Raw genomic sequence first — 22,479 nt, forward strand, 5'->3', positions numbered from 1 at the left:
ATACCAAAGGTGGTCCCACATGCAAGTAATGATATTCAACCATAAGTTGACTGCTAAGTATATTGTGAATTTGAGTGTGAAAATAGTCATGTCTGTAGACAATAATAACATCTTTAAAATATAATTTATATTTAAATATTCCTGAGGAACTCACCACTTTAATACAATTTTGAAAGAGACTCACCACTCTGATACAATTTTGAAAGAGATGGTAAGGAGTGGATCGATGTTGCTGAAACCTTTTGAGTTTTGATCTTGAACTTGTGCAGTGTGCATCAATCTTTTTTTTTTTGATAAATAACGTAAGAGTATTATTAATAATAATAAAGGAATTGCCAAACCGAGTACACAGGGGATGTACTAATGATGCAGAAATCATGAAACAAGAGAACAACGGTCAAGAAAAATAGAGAAGGAAGAAAAGGAAAAATGAGAAAAATGAGAAAAAACCACACTCCATTCGAAGAGAGTGTGTAAGAAATAAGACTTAATCTCCAACAAAGAGCGTTCGCAACCCTCAAAACTTCTAGCATTCCTCTCTCGCCAAATGCACCAAATCAAGCAGTGAGGTACCAACTTCCAAATATCAATGTGACGATGTCTCGCAAACTTTCCTTGCCAAGCCTCAAACACCTCAAGAACAGTACGAGGCATAACCCACTGAATACCAAACAAGCAAAAAACCAGAGACCACAGCTCCCAAGCTATGGTGCAATGAAGTAGAAGATGATCCACCGACTCCCCACACCTCTTACACATAAAGCACCAGTCAAGCACAATCACTCGTCTTTTACGAAGATTGTCTGTTGTTAAGATCTTACCTAAGGAAGCAGACCAAGAAAAGAAGGCTACCCTTGGAGGAGCCTTCGATTGCCATATCATTTTCCATGGAAAGGAGACAGGAATATGAGGATAGAAGGAGCTGTAATAATCTCTAACCTCAAATCCTGTATTCCTTGCAGACTTCCAACAAACCTTATCTGGTCCAAACCCTCTCACTGACGAGGAGTAGAGTAGCCCCATAAACCGATCAAAGGCTTCTTCTTCCCAATCTTGTGGAGGACGACGAAATAGCACATTCCAGTGAAACCTCCCGTGAGACCACCCCATAACTTCACCACCGAGGAGTCCTTGGACCTACTAATACAATAAAGCTCCGGAAAGGCCTCTTGGAGAGTACAATCCCCACACCACACATGCTTCCAAAATTTCACTCTAGTACCTTCCCCCACATCATAAACCAGGAGTTTAGAGAAGTTCAACCAGCCACTTCTAATATATCTCCACAAGCTTACCCCATAGGGACTTGTCACTTTCTTCGAACACCAACCACCCCAAATATTCCCATATTTTGCCTCTATAACCCTCCTCCATAACGCATCAGTCTCGGTTCCATACCTCCACAACCATTTACCTAGTAAGGCAGAATTAAAATTACCCAACTGTCTTATACCCAACCCCCCATCCTGCAAAGGCCTACAAACCTTGGCCCAATTAACTAAATGCATTTTAGGTTCACCACCAATCCCATCCCACAAAAAGTCTCTCTGTAATTTCTCCATACGCTTGGCCACCTTCCCCGGTAAAGGAAGTAAGGAAAGAAAGTATGCAGTGTGCATCAATCAATTAAATGGTCTTTCTCGGATCATCGCTTATAATCTTTGCTTTGTTTGATCCAGTGCTGGCTACAAAATGAATCTTTCACCCTCATGTATGAACTTAACATGAGTTCTTTTATTCTTGTTATGATCACTTTCATGTTTATTTCCTCACTTTCATGGTTGGGCATTCGCATGACAGTGGAGTTGTTAGAGCAATTCATGGATTTCTATCCTCTCTATCTCTCTAAAAGTTGCTAACCAAAAGCACTAAACAGTGAGTTTGGCTCAACAAAATCCATGCTCAATAAAGCACTAATCAACATCTTAGGATTCTATATTAACCTACAATTCTACAGCAATCAATAAGCAAATCTTCATGGAAAAAAAATATAATAATTTTCAAATAAAATAACTATTATTTTTTAAATGCAATTAAAAAATTATAATTTACAAGGACCATAATACAAGGGCTAGCTCATGCCAATAGCCTGCATACCAAGGACTGGACTTTGTTGTACAAAGAAATGGTGTAGCTAAGCACTAGGGGAAGAGAAAGTTGAGAGTGAGACAGGTAAAGGAGAAGAAATCACTTTCTAGGAAGCAATTGTTACAGGAATTCCACAAGATGGTGCTCCAAAGACTGGATTTTGACATGCAGAAAAGGTGATGAAAAGGGTGAACTAACTCTGCCAAAAATGACTACATCTCTTAGCTTTTGGCCTGCACAAGCATATATATGGAATCTCAAGCGAAATGGCTGAGATGTGTCACCCAGATTCAAAATTTGTGTCCAAAGAATACTCTGTTAGTTGAAATAATCTTGCTCGAGAATTGGGATGAAACACAGGGATGATCCTTCATACCGAACCAAAGAGATGAGATGTGACGATAGAAAGTCCTAGTTTTGCATGCATATTTTGTTACTTGAAATAGTCTTGCCGCAAAATTGTGATGAAACTGGGGGGTGATCCATCTTCTTCCTTCTGCTTCCAGAGTTCTCCATTGCCTTGGATGAACCATGAAACTTTTGGAGATATTGGTGCATACATATCTGCATGTTTAAAACTATCAGACAGATACAGATCTTGGGGAAAATTTCCTTCAAAAGAATTTTCACAAAATTTTCATGAAGGAATGATGTGGAGATTTCTTATTAAGACGTGTTGCATATGATCCCAACCCAATATATTTGGTGTATGAAACATGCTGCCATGTTAGTCTGTAAGATGTTTTATTTGTTTGGTTTTGCTCTTTTGGAAAGACACATATAAGCACACAGAAATTGAAGTATGATGATATTAAATAAAGGAAAATTCTAGATACTCCTAGAGTACAGTGAAATTGTACTTCCTTCTTTTAAATAGATGGTAGACCCCACCATAAATGTAAGAAAATGGAGTATCATTCTCCATGTTCCAAGAGTACCTAAGAAATACTCTAAAATAAAAAAAATTGAGACATAAATAGAGTTTCTTTTGATCTTAAGCTCCGTTTGGGTAAGCTGCATTTACATTTACGTTTTGATAAGCTGCGTTTTTTGGCTGGTCTATGGCACTGTTTATGGACCAGCCAAGTGCAAATTGCGGGTGAATAGTAAATTTGAGCAATAAAAAATATTTTGTTACAGTGTTTTCAGCAATAAGTTTTCAGTTTTCAGCAAAATAAGCGGTATCTAAACACGCACTTAATGTAAAAATATAGTTAAAATAAGCCTGTATTCAAGTGACTTATTCCTTCATGACACTGGGAAAACCACGTCCTTTACATAGTAAAATGTGCTGCAAATCATTCCCTCTTTCAATGGCCCCTAGATTTCTTTCCACTGAGAAATATATTTGTTACATGATAGTCCATGACCAAAATCCTAATAATACCTAATTAATCAAATTTGCTTAATAGAGTTGTCAGAAATATATTTGTTACATGATAGTCCTTAACCAAAATCCTAATAATACCTAATTAATCAAATTTGCTTAATAGAGTTGTCACAATATTTCTTACCAAAATAGAAAATAGTTGTCACAGGATTTTTTTAGTTTTAGCTCTCCTTTGTATACTCCTTGTGTACTAGGGTTCACCCCTTTCATGTGTTTTTTTTTTTTTTAATTTTATTACTTAAGAAAATATAAAACAATTATGGGCAAAAAATAATAGATGGAAGTGAATGCAACCAGCATGGTTCTCTCTTGAGAGAGAGAGAGAGAGAGAATCTTTCTCAAAGTAGACAGTCTTTATGAAACAAAGGAAGAAAGTGATTTATCAACCAACATCCAAATCCTTTATCACGTGTTCAAATCTTTTCCTTGTGCCTATGACGCTTTAAGGGCTTGTTTAAAGGTACAACCTTTGCAACTTCACAGTATAAACACAGATTGTCAAATTCCTAAGAGGTGGTAACTTCTTAACTCCAAGAGTCTCTAGTCAGCCTAATATTTAAACACACATGTTATTACAGGGTGCAGAGGCTTCAAATCTCATATATCTATTGTTGATTTGTTTCCAAAACTCCTTCAGAATTTTTACTCTCTCACAATCATCTAATTACTATTGTTCTTAGATAATAACCAAATAACCTTTACACAAGTGAAACTTCTAAACATCATACAAGGTTTACTAACTGAAATGCATATACACATACCTGAAGCGGTAGGTGGATCTGGCTCTCTTGTACTATGCAATACAGCTGTCCCAGATAACACAGTTATGAACCCACAAAGCTCTGATGCTATGCTGCTTACACTTTGACCAGAATAGTCCTACAAATATACAAAAAATATATTGAAAGTCAAATTTTAGAAAATTGTAGATATATTGTAGTCTGTGTGTGTGTGTGAGCGTGTGAAAATCTGCATGAGATACCTTAAACATTATTGCACTGGCAAGTATTGTAAAAGATGTGAACATGGCGTAATAAATAGGAGAAACAACTGTAGTGTTGAAAGTATCCAATGCCTGCAACAACACTAAAATCAAGAACCAGATAAAAAAAAAAAGGAAAAAAAAAAAACAAACAAACAAACATGACTTTAAATCAAATATAGGCAAATTGATTGCAGAGTCTCAACACACACACATACAAAACACATCAAAAATGAAAAATCAAAAGAAGAACAAACTGAAAAAAAAATACCAGAAATTTAACTAATCTTCACAGGCATGTCTGCACTCTAATTCTGGCAATGGAATCTAAACCAGCAATTTCCTCTGCATATTAATATAACCATCCTTGTAGCTAGGTTTTATCCTTGCAGTTCCCTATTATGATATAGTGAAATGAACTCCTACCAAAGCCTTTAACCAGCAAGGTCAACAGATATCTTCTCGACAGTGTTTCACTATGGATGTAAGAATGAATAATTTTGTCTAATGAAAACCAATTACAGGTGTAAATGAGTCCTTTTTTGCATAAAACAACATGAACTATTATAATGAGAAAATGAATGAATTACATGGTAGAACTAAAGTTTGATTTGCTAGGACCAGAGGTAATGACGTCTTTCTAATTATTATTATTGTTATTACTATTTTTAATTTTATATATAACTTTGCATTGTTGGACACCTAGGTTTGTGTTAGACTGCCTACACCAATCTCTTAGTTTATTCTAGATTCATTTCAATCGGAAAGGCAAACTCTATTTGAGGATAGGGGGGAGAAGAGAGGAAGTGAGCAGAGCAAAAGAAAAAAATAAAAGAATGATGAGAAGTAAAGAACATAAAAATAAAGCTGACAAGAATTGATTCCAGAAAGCTGAAGAAGAAAAGGGTAGAAACAAAGGGACCTAAGTAGCCATCTGCTAAGGAGCTAAGAACCCCACACCCCGAAAAAAGCCAAGAAAAAACTTCCCCCACATTAAAGCAACCCTTGTTAGCTAAAGGTTCATACTGCCAGCTCAGCCAAAACCACCAGGCAAGATTATAACTTTATGTTCTAAGATCTCTAATATATATCTCCAAAGCCCCCTAGTGCATGCACTAATGAAAAAAGAAATCCAATGTTCACATCTCCTATCAAGTTGGTATAAATTTAGAGATACCCTCTTCAAGGCCATATCAAGAGGCCCAACATGGGAAGTTCTACCAATTATTAATTTATTATTGGCTGCTCTTAAAAAATGGACCTGTACCATATCTGACTGGAGTTATCTAGCATATTCAGTGTTCAATATAATATAAGACACAAGAAATTAAGCAACAAAAACAAAGATACAAATTGTTTAAGTACACTGGTCATAACAATGTTGCATTGTGATGTATAATTATGCAGAAATCATTTCTACCTTTTAAGATTAGCATATGATAAACTACTGACCATGTTTAGATAATTTAATTGAGTAATGATACAGGTGATTGCAACCGTTCCAAAAATCCATGTCTGAAGGTATTTGAGCTGGTTTGTGCCCTCTAACGTGAGTTTAATTGCAATGCCAATGGCTTTTACACTCATGACCTGCAAAATGCAAAAACTCAGTAACATATAGGAAATCATGAATGTCACTTAACGTATGGAATGTCATAACTGATAGAGCATGTAGCACAAACATAAAACAATAACAGTAATATGTTATAGTCCATTTGGAAGGAGGGAAAAGAATTGAAATGAACAGAATAAAAAGAATCCTAAGAGATCTTCCATCTATTCCCTTGTTTGGGTTGTTTAGTAAGAAAGCATAGAATGGCTAAGAGAGAATGCTCATTTCATTCCATTCTCGCCTGAGCATTCCTCCCAAAAATAGGAGTAACACTTATTCCTTTAAAGAAATGGGAGTAAAATACAAAGTTTATCCCTATTTTTAAAAAGACAAATAAAAAGTGAAAGGCACGCTAGTAATTTTATTCCACCCCCCCCCCCCCCCCAATTCCATTCTTTCTTTTATAAAGTCCCAAACACACTTGAAAAAATACACCATATTTCATTCCAATCCCATAAATCTACCCATTCCATTCCATTCTTTAATAATCTCCCAAACATAGTGTTACTGAGCAGTAAGCTATAGGGCCAGAATAACTCACAGTCAACGATCCGATTATGGAGCATATTCCTATATAAACCATTATGTTGGTTTGGCCATAGCGGGGGGAAAAATATAAGATCAGTACCAATGCTACAGCTACGGCGGATGCTGTATACAAAAGAAATGCTGGACACAAGAAGACATCAAACCAATCAGGAGATAAGCTAGACATGGGGCAGTAGCACTCAATTTCAGCAAAATATGAGATAGGCATTCAATAATTAACAACCTAGAACCATACCTGGTTGGGTTGCTAATTCCCAGATTTCTTCTACAGAGGTAAGAGATTGCTCTTCAGGTGCATGGAGTACAATCACTGTGGATCCTACTATACATAGAAGACACCCCAAGATCCCCATTTTCTGCAGTTTCTCCTTCAACAAGAAATGCGCTAAAACAGCACTACTCCAATTCCATACACACACAGTTCAACTTCATTACAAACATAAAACATCTATAATAGATTAAAGATCCCAAAAAATTGGTAAACAAAAACACATCACTAGAAATCAAATTTACCTAACAATAATACTCAGTGCACCAAGTGGCGTCACCAGCACAGCGGGAGCATATATATACGCTACAAAATTTGCTATCTCCCCAACAATCACTGTCAATTTTGCAAAAAGTCTGGTGTCAATAATCTGGCCGTGGAAACCAACAGACTAAATAGAAAATCAAAAGTTGAACCAATTATGAGAAAACAAAGGGCCCAAAAAGACAAAAGCCACAAATGGTTCATTTGGATGGAAGTATTTGAAGAGGACTTGGATTTTAGTTTTTAGCTAGTGACTTTTTTTTAGAAAAATTAGCTAGTGACTTGAATATAGTATAAAGGGAAATTCTTTTCTATGAATGAAATTTATGGATGAATTTAATTTTTTTAATTAACATGTAGATTTGAATAATTATGTGTAAGATGTAATTTGAAATCCATAACATTACAAGTGTATTTGTTGGAGCAAGAAAGCTCAAATCAATCATGTGCTGTTAAATTCATATCAAACTGTTAATATTAACAGTTTACCTTCAAATCCCTTAATTTTAAACCCTTGAATGCAATCTTATTTAGTGTTTATATACAGGGATTTCAGGGGGATAGGATTTGTATATGGGCTTTCAAATCCAAATCTCTCGCTTGGCCCAAAAATAAAAAATGGATTTGGATTTAGGGCAAATCCAGCCTTGATTTAGAAGCTCAAAATCCTCATATTTCAAATAAATAAAAAAAGCTTGGAATTTTAAATCAGACAAGTGAGGATTTGATGACACTCACAACCTCTCTTTGCCTTTGATGATGCCTAGCCATCTTCACCTTGACCCTTCTTAAAGGTTCACTCTCCCCCCCCCCCCCTCTCTCTCTCTCTCTCTCCCTCCCTGCCCTAAAACCCTAATAATCGAGGCAAGGTTGTTAAAATAGAGATCTTACATAGATCAATCGGAGGCCTTTCGGATCAGAAACAAAATTGAAAATTTTCATTTTTCATAAAAAAAAAAGTAACAATTCACCGATAATTATGATATGTGTTTGAGAATGATCAGCATAGATGATAAATCTTCTATAATAGAAAATAAGAATGATAATCCAAATAAATTTAGAAAAATGATAAATTGCATTTTTATTTCCTCAATTATGGGATCTATTCGATTTTGGTCCCTAAAAGATTCACTATCAATGCAAAAGATTACAACCACACTCAAACCATCACGAGCTTTACAAACATAAAAACTAACTCAAAGCCCAATACATGTAAAGGAGCTCTCACACTAACACACTAGACAAAACTTAGTCTCTAACTCTTCCACTAGAGAAAACTTTATCTTCTAACTCTCTCACACACACACACCCCAAAGCTTTTTTAGAAGATGCTAAGTTTGTAGGAATTGTGAAATGAGATATGTTTTGGTCTATTCCGCTATCATTCCCAGATAATCTTTTTCTTTTGACATGAAATTTTTGGAATCGATTGAGATTTTTCTTGAAAGATAGTTTGTGCATGTGTATAAATTGTATACTTGGTGTTTGTCAAGTAACAGATTTTTTTCTGAACTAGGTGTCCCAGTGACTGCATCTATGTTTGATTCTCTGTAAAAACCTTTTGCGCTTGATAATTTTTCATCCTATTGTAGGAAATTCACATGTATATATTTATCTTACCAATGCAATCAGGTCGTCATAACTAGAGTTTAAAATGTTAGAAAGTCATTGAGATATTATAAATATTTTTCAATCCAAAATTTGTGTAGGCAATAAGAACTGTAATAAGTGATATGGAAGTTCATCCTTAAATACAAAAATACAGTTGCTCTTTTTTTCATTGTTACATAGACAAGTTGTTTCCTTTAATCTGTTTTTTTCCCTGTGGAATTTTTTTTAGAGAATTTTAAATTCACATTTACTAGCCTTTGAAGCATCCAAACAAAGAATCTAAAATTCTAAATTCCAAATACTTGTGACCACATAAATAAGCCTTCCATGTAGCATTATGGTTGGCAGCTTAGCGTGATGTGTTGCTGCCTTCAAGGTCACATGTCCAAAGGATAGTAGAGAGAGAAGGAAAACAGAATAGTGAATGTGGTATTCTAAAACCCCTTTCTTTTTAGCAGACCCAAAATTTTGCGACTAAGCCTTGATTGTTGTTGCTGTGACTATATAAATCATCCCAGTTAGGGATTTTAAATCCATGGGTTTCAAATCAATGAATTTCAAATCTTTTTGATTTGAGATCCAAATCCACATTCCAAAACGGCAATATGAAGATTTAAAATCAGGGGATTTGAAGAACAATTTCTTGATATAAAATTTAACACCACCTGATAATTCGAGCTCCAGTGGTTTTGCTCAATTAACAACACCTGTGATATTAATGTTCTGGATTTGAAATGACATATTACACCTAATCATTTCAAATCTGCATATCAATAAAGCTCTAATCCATGTATAAATTTTATCAACATAAAATTTTAAAATATAAAAATAAAAAAACCCATACTCCATGCAATTGCAAGTCATTTAAACTAAAAATTGAATTCATATCATTCTCTTTAAATGCCTCTTTCCTAAAAAGAAATAATTATATTCCAAAGTCCTCAATTCTCCACTATGACAAAAAAAAAAAAAATTTAAATGGCCTGATTGAGCAAACCCAAAAAATTAAAAATTAAAAATTCACCAAATTGAGCTAAATTCAATTACTGGGTAGTAGAAACTACAATGCAGAAGCAGAAACAAAAGAGTAGCTTACTTGTAATCATTCCTACCCACCATAGAGGCTCTAACAGATACCCATATCCTCCAACACCTAATCAAACATAGACAAATTAAAAAATTAGATTGCATGTATATTATAAATATAAAATAAAAAATTTAAAAAGAGAGAGAGAGAGATGATTGAAACTGACTAGCACGAGGGCCATTGGCACTGGCTCGACGAAGACCCTTTTTCTTGATGATGAAGCTGGATCCAATAAAGGCGCTTGACACCATAGCCAGAATGAACCCTGTCAAATTGCTGGAGTACATCTATATATGTATATGTAATATTTTGTCTAGAATTATATGTACGGACACTAGTAATGACAAAGAACAAGCGATGGTAATGGTAATGGCGATGGGTGTCAATTTTGCAAGAGATTGTTAGGTGGAGTGAGCATGAGGAAATGGGGGCAACCCTAAAGAAATGAAAGAGTAGATGTGGAGTAATAGAAACAATTAAATAAAATAAAAGCCAAGTTGTATTATTTTTCAAATGGGTTGACAGTGGCCTCTCTGTTTTCCCTCTGTTTTGTTTTGGAATGCCATTTTGCTGTTTCGATGGGTTGGGTTCATTTGGGATTGGGTTTTCTCTGTTTTGTTGTCTCTCTTAATTTTTGTATACATGGTAATAAAAGTGAAGGTAGAAAAGGTAGTTATTGGAAGGTGGGGAACCTTTTTTTGTCACCTGCCAGTCCTCTGTCTGTGTTGTCACTCGGGACTAACAGACACCACGTTTGTCAATACCATTGTTTCTTTTACCCCAAGACACGGTTGGTTCTCAATTTTATAGGGAGATGATCCCTTGGTCTCTATAAATATTCCAAGGGATCGATGTAATTATTTTAAGTCGCATCAATTTTTTTAATTATTCTAAATAATCTAGTTTAGTCTTTTTTTTATTTTTAGTTCTTAGAACATTAGCATCAATGTTTCTAGAAAAAAAAAATTATAGAAAACTTAATTTTACGGTCTAAAAAGTTGTTCTATCTATTTTAACACCTTATTTAACAATACATATTACATCACATTTCCTATTTTAACATATAACCCAATCAAATAATATAAACAACCCACCTCTCTCTCTTCTGTCTCTCTCTCTCTAGCAAACCCACCACCGCCAAAAACCACCTACCACCAAAACTCACCCACTACCACTAATCTCTGCCGCCACTGAAATATCAAAACTAATCACACTAAAAACAAAACAAAAAAAACCCAAAACTCAGCCACTACCACTGAAACCTAGATCAACCCAAATTGCAACCCACCAACCCAAAATTGCAACCCACAGCCCAACTATTAAGCCACTCCCACCCAAGAGAGAGAGAGAGGGAAGAGTTAAGAGAGAAGAGAGAATCATAAAAGAGAAAAAGGCAATTAAAATAAGGGTTCTTAAGTTTAACAACTAGCTACTACTTAGGCTACATTTGGTTTGAATGAAAATAGAGAGGATGGAAAATGGAGGAGAAAAAATTGTGTGGCCCAGCTTTTTTTCTCCCCAAGCCCACCATTTTTCAGCCCCCAAAATTGAAGGGAAAATGGGAAGGAGAAGGGGTTTGATGGAAATTACCCATCTAACATAAAATTAACTAGACCCAAACAACCAAATTATCCATGGGTATTTCTAGTGTGGATCATTCTTAGGGTATGGCTTAGACCATAAGCCAAAATGTTGAATAGTAGGAAATGGTTATAATATCTCTTATTCTCACAAGTACAAGTAGGAAATAAGTATTAAAAATGACCTGAAGAGTTCCCCACCTTCTCAAAAGTTTGGTTTTATATAAAAAATAGGTGAATCAAGAAAAACATTGAAGAAATTATATAAAAATGGCAATGCTCTTTCGTCTAATAAAGGAAAATGTATTACTACTGAGTTACGATGCTTTTGACAAATGTAATATGATCATATCTATATTCCAAAATGCATTTGAATATATATTCATCAAATGTATGCATTTTTTTCTTCTAAACTTTATAATATTATGATGATGATGATAAGACCAATGCAAGATATATTACACACACCAGGTTTAAACATTGATAATGTAAACCAAATTTGTGAAAGAAGAGTTGGGTGCATGATGCCAATGAAGGGTGTGGTGGGTGAGGCGACAAAGGGATAAGATGCAAGGTTAGGGGGTAAGCCTGTCCACGAGTCGGTCTGGGTCAGGTTTGTGCCTAACCCAAAACCAACCTGACCAAATCAGGTGGTCAAAATTTCAACCCGTCGCCAACTAGAGTGGTTGATCGAATCAGGTGGGTCAGAGCTTCAACGAATGTCGGGCGGATCGGTTGGGGTTGAAGATCTGGAAAATGGTGAGAATCCAGCAAAGAAAGATGAAAAATGGCAAAAATCAGATGAAATCTCGCGAGATCCACCAAGATCTTGGCTAGATCTGGCGAAATCTTGCCGAATCTAGCCAAAATCTTCCCCAAAAAATAGATGGATCTACAACTTCTCACGGGAAAAATAGATGGATCAATTAGTTCGGGTTTCTCAGATTTGAGAGGAGGAGATTCGATATCTGACCCAAATATCTTGGTTTTTGGAGAATGAAATCAGTCGCTGGCCGCCAAAGCAGTTGGTTCGATCAACGGTCGGGTTCGATTGGCAGCAAGGGGTGGGTCCGGTCCAACGAGTCCTTGGACAGCCCTAATGAGGGGAGAAAAGGGAAAAGTCTGGTGAGGGGCAACAAAAAATAAGGCACACACATGGTAGTGAAGAAAAGGAGTTCTAATAGGTCAGTTTCACAAGTTCTTCTCGTGCAAAAATGAAGTATGACAAAAAAATGTCAGGTTTTAGGCTGCAAAACCCTATTATGATCAAATATTTTATAAAAAAACTATCCATAATGGATCAGTTAGGCCTAAACAAGACAAGTTGGGTAGAGTTATCAGTTTTCTACTCACCCCTTAATATAACTTAATACTCATAAGACTTGTTTAGATTACTCATAACTTAAGTTTGAAAGAGATTTCTCCAGTTTGTGAAGCATAGATTTGTGGATGGTTGTACCACATTGTGTCTTGTGGTGTGTTTGGTGAGAACGGAACTCAAGATGTTTTGAGGGAAATGAACAATATATTCCAAAAATTAAATCTTTCTTTCTTCACACCTTGATGGATTGGAGATCAATTTTTAATCTTTTTTCCTTGTTCTAAATTGTTAGATATGCTTGATCTTTGTAATTTTAGAGTTTGATCTTTGTATTGCTACCCATTTACACCCCCGATGTACCTGGAATTTTGATTAATACAATTTCGTTATTTATCATAAAATTAAAGAAAGAGATTTCTCCTGTTTGAAGGAGTTTCTTCCTTAATAAATCATAGAGAAAGTTCATCCATTAATGAATTAATAATTATGTTAGAATTTCAAGTCTTGCTCGTATTATAAAAATGAAAAAATAATAAAAATAATCACACGACAATTTCAAACTAACCTATATCCTAAACGTGCATAATTGATTTCCAAATTAGAAGAAAACCCTTGCTTTTTTGGTGTTATTTTTCCTTATAAAGTTTATTTGGAAACTTGAAGTGTGTACACAGTAATAGGAATGAGTATTACTAGTAAAACAAGAAGTTGGAATGACATAACTATTCCTATTCATTTGTTTGGTGATAACACTATAATAAAAGGCTGAATCTATGTTAAGATAGTGAAATGTAATTATATTTTTGTCAAATTTCCTAAAATACCAATTTTACAAAGATATATATTTTAAAATATGGCTTAATATCTATCCTATATAAATTGAAAAATTATATGATTAATTGATTAGTATTATTTTATAAATTAATCTTAATAAATATAAAAAGTTGATAACATCATCTCACAATAATATAGTTATTTTTATCGCAACATATAGATACCAATTTATAAATACAAACAATATAAAAACTAAATACAATTTATTATTTTAAAAATTACCATCTCCTAAAAAAAAATTATACAAAATCATAATAAATAACATGCTAGCATAGTGGGTTCTTTTGACTCTTTTCACATCATTGAACTTTGAATGTAGAACTTACTGTGATAATAAAAAATAAATAAATAACATGGAGAATACGAAGCCACAAAAAAAGTTTAAAAAAAAAAAAATGAATTGATTCATGCCCCAGAGAGAGAGAGAGAGGTTGGAGATCTTTTAGGAATTTTTTTACTTTTGTATTTATTATGCAGGTTAAGGAATAGTTATTACAACCATTTGGTAAGGAATAATTATTTTTTATTTTAAAAACTATCTATTCCTAAGTGTAGACACCTCATTTTGTACTCCGTTAATAAATGTTGGTCTCCAACCACAATGTTGAGCTTGACATATGTCAAATAAGGATAATTAAAGAGTTCACAATAGTTTGGAAGTAATCACAACTCAAAAGTAGTCAAATCGCTTTGAAATCGATATTGAAAAATGATCTTTGCTCACTTTTTTGACCATAAATTTTGTTCCACGAATATTTTTTTATTATTATTTAGGTTTATTTCATTGGAAAGTAAACATCATGGGCTTCAATTTAAAAAAAAAATCCCTAATTTGGATTCATATTGAGTGAGTTATGGCCGTTTGAATTTAGGCCATCAAAGTTGTCAAATTAAGGTTTTTGGGGAGTATGCATACGCATGCCCCAACCATGCGTACGCAGAACAGTTTTCTAGGTTATAAAACTTCATTTTTAAGGGTCCAAAACATCATTCTTTGATGTGGGCCAGCCCCTAGACCCTTGGGAACATCCAAAGACCATTAAAATGTCTCAAAACCCTAATTTTAACTTATAAATACTCATTTTATGTCTCCAATCAAAACCCTAGCTAGAGAGAGTTTTTTTTTTTTTGCTTCCATATTCTCTAAAACTTTATTTTCTCGTTTCTAAACTCTAGAGCAGCAGCTAGGACGTTTTTTTTACAAAGATTCAAAACACTTTTCTAACACAAAACAAAGGCAGAAACTTGTTCTTAATTGGATTTCTCAAAACCTTTTTAAAACCTTTTGTTCTTGAGTTGTGATTACAAACTATTGTTGTGTTATTTAATTATCTTTTTCCTCTCAATCTAATCTTTGTGTTGTAGGCACTAAGGGGTCGGTTAAACAATCTCTAAACTTATAATCTTAAGCAAGGTGAGTATTCTTTTCATGAATTCCTCCTTTGTTTAATGGGATTCACATGAGTTTCTTAACATAGTTCATATATTTGTTATATTTGATTTTTTTTTTTGTTGATTTTAATTCTTTTAATATGTGTTAATATGATTTTAAGTTATTTATAATTTGTTTTGGTTGTTCTTTTTTTTTTTTATAGTTTTATGTAAAGTTTAACATGATCATTGATTTAGCGTAGTTTACTATACATATTGATTTGTTTCTTGATTATTTATTTATATGTTTTGTTTTCTTTATGTTAGTTTAGTGTTTAGGATTTTAACATGTTTGTTTGATTTCTATTTTAATATTTTTATTTGATGAAATCTATAAAAATGTGATTTTTTAAATTTGTGCTAAATGATGCATATGCATCATTGAGTATGCATGCATATGGTTTGACCATGTGTACGCATAGTTGAGTATGCGTACGCACCCCGAACCCAGATTAGGGCAAAAATCTTGTTCTTATTTATTTAATCATTCTTTACACATTCTTTGATTCTGTTTGACTTTGTTTAGGTTTATTAAGTGTGTTTAATTATTTTCCATGTTTGTTTGAGTCTTTTTGCCATATTTGGTTTATTTGAATTTTTTTTCCTTGTGTGTTTTATTTAATTGTTATCTTTTCCTTCTTTTTTTTTTAATACATTTGTTTGATTGTGTTTTATTTGTTATGTGTGTTATTTTATTTAAGTGCATGGTGTATGTTTAGGTTAAGGATTAGGGCCCTTTTATTAACTTCTTTATTTAAATATGTCCTAGCAACACATAATGGAGCCTTGTCCACAAGCCAGGTAATCTTGGATGCTTAACACCTTCCCAAGCCGTACCCAAATTCCAGACCTATAATCTAGTATGCAAACCTATGCATGTAAGTGAGTACCCCAAAAGGCTCAATATAATTCCTAGACCTAATCTAGGTGGCGACTCCATTTTTCACCCTCCACCACAGTCCACTCCCAAAGGCCAAGACGTACTCCCTTGCGCCCACACTAAGAAATGACTATTACTTGTTAAAAAAACATTGTCCAACAATTGAATGGTTATTCCTGAAGAATAGCTATTACGTTACAAAGTTCTTACAGCATATTAAACATATTCTTTATTAACTTATTTGGAACTTGGAAAACATTTTCCTTTTTTTTAGAAAGACATTTTCCTTTATTTATTATGTATTGGTAATTTGATACTTGGGTGCCAACTAATGAACTTTTGTTTTAAAAATATATCTTTAGTTAATAGAGATGTAATCATATAAAGTACAAAACTGACACTATATTGATTTTTGTGGATAATTCTAATTATTATTTAATATACATAATTTTTATCAATGTTCTTTTACATTAAAAAAATTGAAAAGTAGGATTTAATTATACTCATCCATTATACGATATAATCCACAAAGTCATTTCACAAATCTTACATAGGATCCTGATTTTAACGAACATTCTTTTAATCATATGATCTATTTACGTGTGACTTGTTTAAAAAGTAACGAGATTAACATGGATCTCTAGTTTAAAGAAATTCTTCTATTGTGGAACAGAGGAAAACTTAGTTAAGCTAGGCTAGGGGTAGCAAAATCTGACATGATCTGCGAATCCGATAAGACTAACACATTTATAAATAGGTCATGGGTTGAGGCTAAATGGGTTCGGGTCATATTCAGGTTGACATGGCTAACTTTTTTAATAAACAGGTCGTGTTCGTGTTCAACATGCGAACCCGTCTGACTCGATTGACTTGTTTAGCTTATAAAATTATTAGTTATTTTAATATTATTGCTTAATTAATGGTTGTTTTTATATGTTTATTACTATATTTATAGTTGTAATTGTATTTTAAATTTAGATATATGGGAATTGATACAAATTATATAGGTTTTGTTGGAAAATTTAGACCCCGGTTGATATAATTAACAAGTTTTAAACCCAAGTTATTAATTAGATTTATTATGAATAAACCTTGTTAAAATAAACTAACAGAAATATCATGTCAATATCATGCACAGCGGAACAGTAAATAAGATAAGATATGATGACCCAGGAAAACCAATAAAACAAACTAATTTCACAGTAAAAAACCTAGGAGGGAACTTTCCCAAAAAACAATCCACAATAATAAAGAGAAGTTTCATATCTAATACAAAAATATTTGTCCCTAGACTTTACAATCTATGTAGATGAACTTACAGCAGAAATCTTCTACCGCCTCAAAACCTCTAAACTCTTCAATATATGAATGCCACCCTTTTGCACGAATCTCGGTACATGACTAACCAATGATGCACAAATCTCAATACATGATCGATTTAAAGAAGATGTTGGCTGCAAAGTTCTTCACTTCATAACAATGAAGATCAAGAAGTACTTGGTTACAAAACCCTAAAGCGCAAAAGACGCAGTAACTTCTTACAGAGAGAATAATGCACTCGGTCACTTTTTCATATGTTCTTTATGTGCATACCCACTGTGATGGCCTTTAAAATAAACCTTATATATGTCTAAGGTTGTGAGAAAAGAAACCCTACACAAATATTTCAACATGGGTTGAATATTGGATATAGAAATTCTAATTTCATAAGTCTTGATAGATTCTCGATCTGTTGAGTTTCTGTCGAGTTTCGTTCATTAAATCTAGATAGACATGTTTCTGTCGAGATTCTGTCCAGCTTCTGTCCAGCTTTAATGAACAGTTTTTCTTCACTTGTTTATTGGTCTAATTTTCATGGCTTTAATAGTTGGCTTGAACAACATGTTTCTTGAAGTACTAAACTCATCCTAAATCTACCCAATTACAAGTAAAATGTATTTTGTCAAAGAATTAGCCAATATACATAACATGTCTCTAGCAAGTTTCACATATGTCCTAACAATCTCCCTCTTTGGCAATCCATGATAAAACCACAACAAACAAATGAAATATGAGAGAAGTCATAAATCACTCAACTCATACTCACCTGTTGAATACAATAAAATTTAATCCTAACACAAACTATTGAAAAATTTTGCAAGAAGAAAGTTCATGGCATGATAGATTTTGACAACCTGTCTTTCTGAAATACTTTAAACAAAACTTATCAAGGCATTTTAGTGTGAAACAAAAATAAAAGATTGCATACATAAAGAAACATGTATATAAAGATAGAAAAGAAACAACGCATGGAGACATAGGTGAAGAAGACATACATTATCATATATATATATATACACACACACACACACACACACACACACATATATATCAAATAAAAGCACAAAGTATGTAAACATGGTCACAAGACCGATGTACAAGAAGTTAAAAGAAGCTCCTAAAACAACAAGGAGGTAAACACAACTCCCCCTAACAAGATGAAACATAACTCCCTCTTACAAAGTCATGTATTTCTCCCCCTAGCATGTAGAATCTTAAAAGGAAATCACATATCCTCCCCCTTTTTGTCATGATTGACAAAGGATACAAGAAGCTATAAAATTTTACCCGAGAAACATAAAGATGATAAAAGATGATCAAGGGAGCACAAGAAATCCATAAAAAATGCATGAATTTAATGAAATAAGATGTTATGGATGATAAGATAATAGAAAGATGCAAAACATGTGAAAAACAATGCATGCAAGAGGGTCACAACAGATTAAGAAGCTGTCAAGCTGCTATCGAGCAGAAGCCAACCTTGATGGATAGAGAAGCTGTTGAGAATCTATCGGCTAGACAGAAATTCTCTCGATGGATCAAGAAACTGTCGAGAAGCAATCGAGACAAAATCCAAAAAGTTCGATGGATCGAGATTGCATTAACTTTTGTTAAGACAAGAAGAAAGAGGGTCTCGATAGATAAGAATTTGTAGAGAAGCTGTCGAGCTTGAAGAAAAAGGTGTTTTCAAAGGGAGAAAAAACACATAAAGATGAATACAACAAGTAAGCAACTCAACCAAAGATCAATCAACATATTAAGCTTTTAAAAACATCTCTCAACAAGAAAATGCAAAGCATTCATAGATCTAAAACACACACACACACACACACACACACTAAACAAGTCTAACCAGTTTAGTGAGCATACATTAGCACATGAATTCTTTGTGATGGCCAAATCACATTGTACCTGCACATGTATCAAAAGTAGCAAAGAATTTGCATGTTGTGTGTGAAAACATCGCAAGATTGCACAAGTTTATCATGTTATGACAATTTAAGATATGAGAAAATTAATTTAACTCACACACAATCATAAATGCTTGATGGGGACTGATGATGTACAAAAAAATCAGTAGGCTGAATGCTTTGGGCTTCAATGAACTTAAGGTTGTTTGGAATGCCTAAAAAAGAAGTACAAGATCAAAGATGACCGAGTTGAACCGGCCAAGAACCCTCTGATGCTTAAGTTAGTTTTTCTCTCATGAACTCAAGAATTTTAACTTTTAGGAGTGGTTGAAACTTACCTTCATTTGACATGGATGAGTCCTTTTATAATGAGTTTTTGAGTGATTACTTGTTTAGTAACTTCCTCCACATGGAGGGAAGTTGGAAGGTTCAGACTTAACTTTCACAATTGCTATAGAAGTTAAAAGGTTCAGTCTTATCTTCTATAACTAGTATAAAAGTTAGAAGGCTCAGACTTATCTTCTACAACTGCTATTAGAAGTTAAGAACTTAGTGAGAAGTTAGAGCAATGAATAAGGATATTGCTTATAATTTGTAATAGTAGAACGTAGTCCAAATTATAAGCTTTTGGATATAAACTTATTCTGAAAATTTCTAAGTGTTGAGGGGTTGTCCATCAGGGAAGCATTTGATGGCGACCCTGATGGACAACCTTTTTATGCTGGGTTAATATTTTTAGCTCTGGACGACTCTATAGATGAACTGGAGATAGTCTGATTTTTAGTTCACCATCAGAGACTATCACCTTCGAGATACATCCTATAACTCCCACATCTTCTAGAAACACACTTGCAACTATATTTAAAAGCATTTTGATTCTTTTTGCTTTGGATTTTTTTCTTTGCATATTTTTTTTGAGCATATCATGCATGATCATATATAGAGAGAGAAGAAATACCCAATTATGTTAAGCTTTAAACATCATAATTTTGCTATGCCGAAGCATACAGATGTTATACATGATTGACAAACTTTAGTGGTGAGATGATTATTTATGTCTTTCTCTTAGGATTTCTTAGTCATTCCCGTTAAAAAGAGTGATATGAATGTTAAGTACAAGAGATTACTTAATCTTACTCATCACAAACATGAGCCACAAAGCTCACTTGCTTAGTTATGCATTGAGATGCTCATCTAAGTTACAAAAGATACAAAGTTTAGAAAATTTTGTTTCAATGGTCATCTAAGGTACACAAGTAACACTGTTTTTGTATTTTCCTGATTTTTTTTTTATTTTGAAAAAAAAACTTTAAAAGAAAAAAAAACAGACAAACAATATGAAAGCATGAAAAAAAGATGCATATACATGAAAGCATGATTCCAAAAACAGATAAGAAATCAAGTAAGAAAGTCCTACTATAGATTGAAAGAATTAAAGTAGAGGACAATAGAAAAGACAATTAAGTCTTCGGCTCATGCTTAGCAAAAAAAGTCTTAGGCTCATTTCTCACCCACACAGCATGAGTATGTGTCTTTGGCCTTGAAGATGAAAGGGTACATGTCCTAGTATATCTACTAAAGGACATAGAAGAATTTGAATTCTTTTGAAATTGAGTTAAAAAACTCAAAGTTTTTAATAACTCTCCAAACAAAGGTGTAGTTCTTTGAGAGTAAACTTGTGACCATTTGGATATTTGCTTTTAAGGATACAACTTAAAGCAATTAGGACAAATGTGTCCAGAAACTCCATAATGGTGAGAAACATGAGGTCTAACAAATGATTTAGAATTAGTCAAATTAGTTTTGGATTTCATACCTTTATCACCTTTCTCAGATGGGGGCACAAAGACAGTCATTGATCCAGAAGCTATAGAAGAAGAGGGGCCAGAGGAAATGGCATATCCTAAGCTAGTCTTATCAGAATTAGACTTTTGAGTATTCAATACCTCATCAAGCTTTGCACTAGACATCCACTACATTTAAGTTCTAGCTTAACTAAACTTAATCTCGAGATTCTTGACCTTCTCTTCTAATGAGGTGTTCTCCACAACAAAAGTCTCAACTAACCTTGTAGTCTCATTTACTTTGACTAACATAATAACTTTTTCATTTTTTACCCCATTAAGCTCTTTTCTACAAAGATGAGAAGTCTTTTCAGATTTTATAAATTCAGTGCATAACTTATCATAGGCTTCTTGAAGGGTCAACTTCTTGAGTACTTTATTATCAGAAGAATTCTCACTGTCACTAGCACTCTCCACAATCACTTTATCGGTTGTGGCAGCAAAAGCCATAAAGTGACCACATTCATCCACATACTCATCAGAAGAGTCATTCTCAGTATCACTCCAAGTAGCGACCAACTAGTTATGTTTTGACTTCTTGGTCTTTTCCTTCATAAGAAAATTTGGGCACTCTATCCTTATATGACCAAAACCTTTGCACTTATGGCATTAGATGAGGGGTTTCTTATTCTTGCCCTTCCTAGAGGATTTAGATTTCCTAGGAGGTTTTTCCTTATCATTTTTCTTATATTGAAGAAGCTTGATAATCTCATCAGCTATGAAGGTTAGATCCTCATCCTCAATATCATCTTCATCTTCGCTTTCATCTTCATTTTCAGAGTCATCAATCTCTTCCTCTATATCCTTAAGAGCCAAGTTTCTACTCTTTTCACCTTTTTCCATTAAATCTAATCTCATCTCATAGGTTTGAAGGTTCCCTACAAGTTTAGTCAAAGGCATTTGATTAATGTCCTTCACTTCTTCAATGACAGTGATCTTGGCATGGAATCTTTAAGGTAGGGACATAAGGATTTTCCTAACAATTTTTAGTTTCCGCAATAGATTCTCAAGATTGAAGGCAAAATTCATAATATCCTTGAGTTTAGCATAAAATTCATCAAAGGTCGCATCCTTCTCCATCCTTATTTCTTTAAAACTATTAGTGAGTTTTTGAAACTTCACAGTCTTTACTACCTTGGCACCTTTATAGGTAGTCTCAAGAATGGTCCATGCTTCCTTGGCAACTTTCGTGGATGATATTTTCTTGAATTCCTCATTGGTCGCCCCATAAAACAAAGCATTCAAGGCCCTATTGTTAAAATTTGCCGCTTTGATTGTTGCTTCATCCCAATCCATCGATGCTTCTTTTGGCTTAATCCAGCCAACTTTAATAGCTTGCCATACTTGTTCACCTAGAGCCTACAAAAAAACTTTCATATGAACTTTCAAATACGCATAATTAGTGCCATCAAATAAAGGAGAAATAAAAAAAGATTGTCCACGGTTCATGACAACGGGGGTCAAGGATCACACTCAAGAAATTAATCCAATCAAAGTGTATCCGCTCT

General features: G+C 33.8%; 1 protein-coding gene across 1 annotated transcript; it reads right to left on the minus strand.

Moving 5' to 3' along the window:
- Nucleotides 1-1,974: 1,974 nt before the first annotated feature.
- LOC142632318 (putative magnesium transporter NIPA6) lies at nt 1,975-10,452 on the minus strand. The gene is made up of 9 exons (XM_075806757.1): nt 10,018-10,452; nt 9,861-9,917; nt 7,135-7,225; nt 6,857-7,017; nt 6,614-6,741; nt 5,913-6,050; nt 4,461-4,553; nt 4,240-4,357; nt 1,975-2,652 (listed from the first exon to the last, which is right to left on the minus strand). Exons 1-9 carry the CDS (start codon nt 10,136-10,138, stop codon nt 2,522-2,524), a joined length of 1,038 nt encoding a protein of 345 aa, XP_075662872.1. The 5' UTR covers nt 10,139-10,452; the 3' UTR covers nt 1,975-2,521.
- Nucleotides 10,453-22,479: the final 12,027 nt, after the last annotated feature.

This window comes from Castanea sativa, chromosome 4 (genome assembly GCF_040712315.1).
Source record: "Castanea sativa cultivar Marrone di Chiusa Pesio chromosome 4, ASM4071231v1".
Lineage (NCBI taxonomy): Eukaryota > Viridiplantae > Streptophyta > Magnoliopsida > Fagales > Fagaceae > Castanea > Castanea sativa.